General features: G+C 50.0%; 1 protein-coding gene across 1 annotated transcript; it reads right to left on the reverse strand.

Annotated features, from left to right (window-relative positions):
• Positions 1–431: 431 nt before the first annotated feature.
• Positions 432–5,970, reverse strand: LOC139314556 (tumor necrosis factor receptor superfamily member 6B-like). The gene is made up of 4 exons (XM_070940238.1): positions 5,933–5,970; positions 4,481–4,856; positions 3,337–3,531; positions 432–936 (listed from the first exon to the last, which is right to left on the reverse strand). Exons 1-4 carry the CDS (start codon positions 5,948–5,950, stop codon positions 656–658), a joined length of 870 nt encoding a protein of 289 aa, XP_070796339.1. The 5' UTR covers positions 5,951–5,970; the 3' UTR covers positions 432–655.
• Between the last annotated feature and the right edge of the window lie 1,823 nt (positions 5,971–7,793).

Here is a 7,793-nt window from a genome sequence, read left to right on the forward strand (position 1 = left end):
AGGATAGATATCTCCCAAACGCACAAAAAAAAGCTATTGGTGACCATGTTTCAAAGTTACAGCAGGCTTGGGATCGTTCGCCGTTACGACCGATCCCAGGGATGCTACAGCACCCATTCCCCCCTATCTCCCACCCACCCTGTCCCGCTGGGTCCTTGCAGACCTTGGACCTGTTTCCCATCCCAGCGGGCCCCACCCACTCTCCCCACCCCGTCACCCCATCGAGGACATATCTTTTGAAGATCTCCCGATCTCGTGTTGGGGAAGCAGGGAAGGCCACTCAGCATCCGTGGACCGCCTGGTTGTGTCCCAGAAGTGAACGCCATTTTCTGAGCAACTGCTAAGAATTGTGCCCCTCCAAAATGGCGGCTCCTTCTGGGACGCAGCTGCGTGGTCCAAGGATGGAGGGGGTCTATTCTGCTTCCCCAGCGGGGTCTGCGCAGGGTTGTGTAGACTCCGTTAGAGAAGCTGAATGAACCGGCCACCCTTCCTTTCCGCAGCCCTTTTTCTTCCAATCAAATGCCAATCAATCAAATGCCGAATCGAGGATGGGGAGACTGATATAAATACCTTAACTTAACGATCCAAGTCCACAAATCCATGACCAACCATTTTATACCTACGATACAATAAACCCCCGTACCGAGTGGCCTCATCAACCCACAGTGAACTTCCTCAGGACGTTCTGCAGAATGTGTTCCAACTTCATCTTCGTCAGGGCTACCTGGACCATATCCCACGCTTCCTCCTTCCCACGCAGGTTCTTGAGCTGGAGCAGGTAGCTATGAAGGTCCACCTGCAGCTCTTCGATGGGCTTCTTCTTCTCCGTCCCAGGAGCAGTTTGAGTGAGCTTACGATACAGACGCCGGAGCCTTCGTGGCGACTTCAGTTGGAAGGGTACAAAGTCAAGGGCTGCCTCGAGACAATCTCCCGTACCTAGGAGAGAAAGAACAGGTGAGAAACACACATCGAATAAGAGGTGCTGGGAGAGTCAGTTTGGTCTAATGGTTAAGGCACCACTTATGAAAGCAGGAGACGGTGAGTTCTAGTCCCGCCTTAGGCATGAAAGCTGGTTGGGTGACTTTGGGCCAATCACCAGGAGACAGTGAGTTCTAGTCCCGTCTTAGGGATGAAAGCCGGTTGGGTGACTTTGGGCCGATCACCAGGAGACAGTGAGTTCTAGTCCGCCTTAGGCATGAAAGCCGGTTGGGTGATTTTGGGCCAATCACCAGGAGACTGTGAGTTCTAGTCCCGCCTTAGGAATGAAAGCCGGTTGGGTGACTTTGGGCCAATCACCAGGAGACAGTGAGTTCTAGTCCTGCCTTAGGGATGAAAGCCGGTTGGGTGACTTTGGGCCAATCATCAGGAGACTGTGAGTTCTAGTCCGCCTTAGGCATGAAAGCCGGTTGGGTGATTTTGGGCCAATCACCAGGAGACTGTGAGTTCTAGTCCCGCCTTAGGCATGAAAGCTGGTTGGGTGACTTTGGGCCAATCACCAGGAGACTGTGAGTTCTAGTCCACCTTAGGCATGAAAGCCGGTTGGGTGATTTTGGGCCGATCATCAGGAGACAGTGAGTTCTAGTCCTGCCTTAGGCATGAAAGTTGGTTAGGTGACTTTGGGCAAATCACCAGGAGACAGTGAGTTCTAGTCCCTTCTTAGGGATGAAAGCCGGTTGGGTGATTTTGGGCTGATCATCAGGAGACGGTGACTTCTAGTCCAGCCTTAGGCATGAAAGCTGGTTAGGTGACTTTGGGCAAATCACCAGGAGAGAAGTGAGTTCTAGTCTCTCTTGAGGCATGAAAGCTGGCTGGGTGATTTAGAGCCAGTCCCACTCTCAGCACAACTCATCTCACAGGGTTGTTGTGGGGAAAATAGGAGGAGGAAGATGTATTGGATATGTTCGCTGCCTTGAGTTATTTGTAAAACTAATAAAAGAGGGATGCAAATAAATCATAAGTAAATAAATACCATCTCCTGCACTGTCTTGCTGTAGGGCTTATGACCAGAATCTCTGGATCAGGACCAGATTATCTGAGGAAGTGTCTCACCCCAATGGAACTGGCCTGCCCCAGTTCCATTGCTGTAGCACAAGGGGCATAGAGTCACAGGACTGGAAGGGACCTTGGAGGCCTTCTAGTCTAACCCCCTGCTCAAGGCAGCAGAGCCTATATCACTCCTGTTGTGGCCTGTCAGCCGCCAGCCTCTCCAACAGCCGATTCAGAGGAGGAGGAGGAGGAGGAGGCGTGGGAGTCAGAGTCAGCATCAAGGCATCCTGAGAGCTCCGAGAGGGAAGAGGGAATGAAGCTGGCAGAGAGAGAGAAAGAGGTGGAGCCTGGGCTGTCCGTCAGCCCTCAGATGGAGAGTCAACAGCCCCCAGGTCTGGAGGTGATGAGGAAGAGGAGGAACAGCTGGGTCCAGTGCCTGACGCGTGGATGCACAGAAGGCAGAGGAGAGGAGAGCAGTGGAAATCTATGGGCCAGTCCTTGGGACAGAAGAGCCACCGCTGCTAGTGCAGCCCCACCCTAGCTCTGGGGATAAAAGGCAGGGGGCGGAGATGAATAGGTGTGGCAGACAACTATTCAACTCCCTGCTGGACGGACTTGTTAGCCTGTGGTGACAGAGAAACTTTCTGCCAGGGCTGCTGGCGCTCCTAATAAAGGAATCTTTGAGTTCACTTCAGAGAAACTTTGTTGTATTTGGGGAGTTGGGTCAGAACAACTCCAGAGAGTTGTTCCAGCCTCTTCTTGAAAAGCCCCAGTGATGGAGCAACCACACTTTCTAGAGGCAAGTTGTTCCACTAACTGTCAGGAAATTTCTCCTTAGTTCCAGGTTGCTTCTCTCCTTGCTTAGTTTCCACCCATTGCTTCTTATCCTGCCTTCAGGTGCTTTGGAGAATAGCTTGACTCCCACTTCTTTGGGGCAGCCTTGCAAATATTGGAAGACTGCTATCACGTCACCATGCTCTGGACTTGATCAGCCAAGGAATTTCAGCAAGCTGGGTTCAGGAGAAAAGCCTTTTCTGCTCTGGACCCTGGCCTCTGGAACATCTCGCCACTGGAAGTGAGATCCATCCCTATCCTTTTCGCCTTCCATTTGAGACCTTACCTGCCAGCTTCTGACAAGCAAAGTCGATGGGGGGGGGAGCCAGATTCGCTTAATGACCATGTGATTCACTTAACAACTGCAATGATGGGCTTAACCACCATGGCAAAAAAGGGTTGTAGTATGGGGCATGTCTCACTTAAGAGCTGCCTGCTTAGCAATGGAAACTGTGCTCCCAGTTGTGTTTCTAAGTTGAGGACTACCTGTAAGACTCAGGTGGGGGGGGGTCTTACCTGAGCCCTCCTCCGAGCCTTTGTCAGCCCTGCAGGAGGTGCAATAGGCATCATGGAAAAGGGTGCCAGGCACGTTGACCCGAAGGCCTTGCGCGGAGCAGTTCTGGTGGGTCTGGCAGGGATCCTTGCTGGAATGGTTGCTGGAAAAGCTCCCCTCTGGGCAGACACTGCACTGGGTATCTTCTCGGGGGTTGCCTGGAAAAACGGGAGCAGAAGAAAAGGTCTAGCTTTCTCTCCAACCACGTTCCATGGCTGCTGTCTTGCGGGAGGACTTTATCAATGCATGTCAACATAGTAAAATAAAACCTTAAAAAGGGGGGAGAAGGGGAAGGAAAGGAAGGGAGAAGAAGGGAAGGGACAAGGAGAGAAAAGGGAAGTAGGAGAGGAGGCGAGAGGGAAGAGGAGAGGAGTGGAGTGGAGTGGAGAGGAGAGGAGAGGAGAGAAAAGGGCAGGAGGAAAAGAGGGGAGAGGAAAGAGGAGAGGAGAGAAAAGAGGAAAGGAGTGGAAAGGAGAGGAGAGGAGAGAAAAGGGAAGGAGGAGAGGAGGGGAGAGGAAAGAGGAGAGGAGAGAAAAGGGAAAGAGGAGAAGAGAGGAAAGAGGAAAGGAGTGGAGAGGAGAGGAGAGGAAAGAAAAGGAAAGGGAAAGGAAAGGAGAAGAAAGAGGAGAGGAGTGAGGAGAGGAGAGGAGAGGAGAGGAGAGGAGAGTGGAGAGGAGAGGAGAAGAGTGGAATGGAATGGAGAGGAGAGGAGAGAAAACGGAAGGAGGAGAGGAAAGAGTAGTGGAGAGGAGAGGAGAGGAGAGGAGAGGAGAGGAGAGGAGAGGAGGAAGGTTGATGAAGAAAGAGAGGGAGGGAGGGAAGAAAGAAACAAAGAAAGAAAAAAGAAAGAAAGAAAGAAAGAAGGAAGGAAGGAAGGAAGGAGGGAAGGAAGGAAGGAAGGTGGGAAGGAAGGAGGGAGAACCCATACATCTCAAAATTGCTGAGCTTGAGAAACATCAAATTGAAGGGTCGATCCTTCAGAACCTCTTTAGGATCCTTCCCACCCCTCCAAACTACTCCCAAGAGATGCCAGCCTGTTCCAGTTCATCCCCCACCCCGTACCCCCAAAGGAACAGGTTGCTGTCTGTCTTCCTCCCCAGTACGTACCGGGCTCAACCACTCCGCTTCCTGGTGGGCACTTGGAGTGCTTGATGCAAAAGAGCGACTCGGTGTGGTAGCCCGGCTTGCACTCACACACCCTGTTGTGTGTCCTGTTGCACGGCACCACCTCCACCTCCAGGGTGCTACAGCGGACGCTGCAGTACAAGCACCTGTCCAGGTAGTTCCAATACTGGGTGTAGTGCTCAGTTGCACACGGCTTGCACTCAGTGTGTTTGTCCAGGGTGCAAGGTTTGGCCATGCTCTTCCCCGGGGGGCACTTCTCACACAACAGCTTCTCCTGGGTGTGGGGGTCTTTCCATTCGAAGGTGGGCCAGGAAGCATGGGTCAGGGTACTCCAGAGCAAGACGCTACAAATCGCCCACTAGAGACCGGGGGGGACGGAGAAAGGAAAACAGGTTAGCAGAGATTCCCAGACACAGCTAGTCCTCGACTCACGACCACAATGGAGCCCGAAATTCCCACGGCTAAGCAAGACAGTTATTAACTTCGATAACTTTAAGATCTATGGACTTCAACTCCCAGAATTCCCCTGCTCAATGTTCTTTAATCAAGAGAGGAGGAGGAGGAAGAGGAGGACCGGGAGGGGGAGATGCAGATTACCTACTAGGTAATCTCATCAGTGTTAGAAGGGAGTAAGGTTTATATAGAAGTGACTTCAGCTATCATAGAACAACAGAGTTGGAAGGAACTTTGGACGTCTTCTAGTCCAACCCCCTGCTCAAACAGGCAACACTATACTATCTGAGACAGGTGGCTGTCCAGTCTCTTTAGTAGTCACATTAATAGAGTTGGAAGGGACCTTGTAGGTCATCTAGTCCAACCCCCACCCCCGCAAAGCAGGAGACCCTACACCATTTCTGACAGATGGCAGTCCAGTCTCTTCTTGAAAGCTTCCGGTGATGAAGCTCCCTCAACTTCCGAAGGCAACTTCTGTTCCATCAATTGATTGTTCTCACTGTCAGAAAATTTCTCCTTATTTCTAGGTTGAATCTCTCCTTGATCAGTTTCCATCCATCGTTCCTTGTCTGGCTTTGGACAACAGGTTGACCCCCTCCTCTCTGTGGCAGCCCCTCTAATACCAGTGTTTGTGGGAGTTTTCTTGGTGGTTCCTTTGTTTGTCTGAGTTAATAATTCCTTGTTTGGGATCTAGTTTGCTATTTGCTTTCAGTATCTAATGAAGTAATGAAATCTCTGCAAAAAAAAACACCCAGCTCAGAGAGCACCAAGGACCTCACAGCTCAACCCTGAACTATAAACATTTTCTTCTATTCCTACAACCCTGCATGTTGCCATCACTCCCACAATTTCAAGATAAACTTCCACTAAAGATGCCTGCTCAATTTAGCTACAACCGGCGAATGGTACCCCAGACTTAACATTATCCTAAACATCTGCTCATTCGCTCTACATCGGAAATATTATTTTTACATTTATTACCTGGCACAGATTTTGCATTTTCTTGAAAAGGTCGTCAAATCGATTCATTTTCCCAGAAATTCAAGGTGGTTTGTAGCTGTGCAAATTCTTCACACAACGGAAATTTCCTCTTGTTACAATTCTAGAGCAGGAGAGCAAGAAAAAGAAAACGCAATTATCACTACACAACCTTTTTCTCAAAGCAGGAAAAGATTTGCAAGGAGGTTTCCTGCGACATCAAAAATTTTCAAACTGCGCTTACAGGCAAACATCCCGTAAAAAAAATTGTCACAACCCACATATGTAAAATGCCTCGTCATCTTATCTCAGACAATTGTGGTTGCAACTAAATTCAGTTTCCCCTTTTGGAATTTATAATAAGGAAACTGAGGTTCGCTCTCTCACCCCTCCTCCTGTTTCACAGGTAGTCCGTGATTTACAATCACAATGGAGTTCAAAATTTCGGTTGCTGAGCGAGACAGTTGTTAAGAAGGCTTCCCCCCATTTTACAACCTTTCCTGCCACAGTTGTTAAGTGAATAACACGAACTTGTTGAGTGTTGATGGAGAGTCAACAGCCCCCAGGTCTGGAGGTGGCTGATGAGGAAGAGGAGGAACAGCTGGGTCCAGTGCCTGACGCGCGGATGCACAGAAGGCAGAGGAGAGGAGAGCAATGGAAATCTATGGGCCGGTCCTTGGGACGGAAGAGCCACCGCTGCTAGTGAAGCCCCACCCTAGCTCTGGGGATAAAAGGCAGGGGGCAGAGATGAATAGGTGTGGCAGTCAACTATTTATCTCCTGGCCGGCTGGATTTGTTAGCTTGTGGTGAGAGAGAAACTTTGCCAGGGCTGCTGGTGCTCATAATCAAGGAATCATTGATTTAAATACAGAGGGTTTGTCGTGTTTGGGGAGCTGGGTCAGAACACAGGTGTTGGTGTTTCTATCTGCCCAACAGCCTGCGACACCTTCAACACCTCTGAACAACTACCTCGGCCTATCCCAGATCTTTGGAAAGAATTCAATAGGTAGAGAAAACCCCCAGATCCAATCGAAACCTGAATTTGCCACAAACCACAATCATAGTAAACACTGCGAGAGGAGCAAAAAAAAAATCCCCAGGAATTTAGAGGCATTTTTCCCAACTATAGGTGGTCCTCTACTTACGACCCAGAATTGACCCCATCCCCAAGTTTCTGTTGCTAAGCGAGACAGTTGTTAAATATGTTTTACTGCCAAGCGTTTGAATTTTGATCACATGACCGCGGGGATGCTGCAAATATCATAAGTGTGAAAAACGGCCACAAGTCGCTTTTTTCAGTGCCGTTAAGATTTTGAACCGTCACTAAACGAACGGTTGTAAGTGGAGGACTCCCTGTGGTTCCAAGGCCAAAGGTTTCATGAGCTGCATCTGTAAAACGGATTGGCTGATATGCAGGATTTAAATCAGGTGGAAGGGAGCCCAAGAGAGAGGGAAGAGGCTGTTCTTTCCACGGGTGACCACTTTGGACTTTTGCCGCACCATTGAGCGAGAAATGGTGGAATCTGCAGGCATCCAAAGGTTTTAGGCTGTCTCGGAAGCTCTCCACAAGAACGGCCTGTTCTGAACATATGAAATGGCTCATATCGGTCTTCCATCAGCAAAACCACTCCACACTTCCCTCTCTTCCCCCTCACATCGGGTGAGCTACTCTGCCCATCTGAGGAAATGAATGGAGTGGAGTGGGAGGGGAGGGGAGGGGAGTGGGGTGAGTTGGAAGGGGAGGAGAGGGGAGAGATGTGGAGTAGGGTGGGTGAGGTGAGGTGGAAGAGGAGAGGAGAGGAGAGGAGAAGAGTGGAAAGGAAAGGGAAAGGGAAAGGAAAGTTAAAAAGGAAAGGAAAGGAAA

Source organism: Pituophis catenifer, unplaced genomic scaffold (assembly GCF_029215685.1).
Source record: "Pituophis catenifer annectens isolate HBS135680 unplaced genomic scaffold, rPitCat1.0.hap2 SCAF_3, whole genome shotgun sequence".
NCBI classification, from domain to species: domain Eukaryota; kingdom Metazoa; phylum Chordata; class Lepidosauria; order Squamata; family Colubridae; genus Pituophis; species Pituophis catenifer.

What these genes read in the sequence shown, in the direction of transcription:
- LOC139314556 (XM_070940238.1), bottom strand. An exon ending in AAGCGGAGTGGTTGAGCCCG is followed by an intron (nt 3,532 to 4,480) that starts GTACGTACTGGG and finishes CCGTTTTTCCAG; the next exon opens with GCAACCCCCGAGAAGATACC. An exon ending in AGGCTCGGAGGAGGGCTCAG is followed by an intron (nt 937 to 3,336) that starts GTAAGACCCCCC and finishes TTTCTCTCCTAG; the next exon opens with GTACGGGAGATTGTCTCGAG.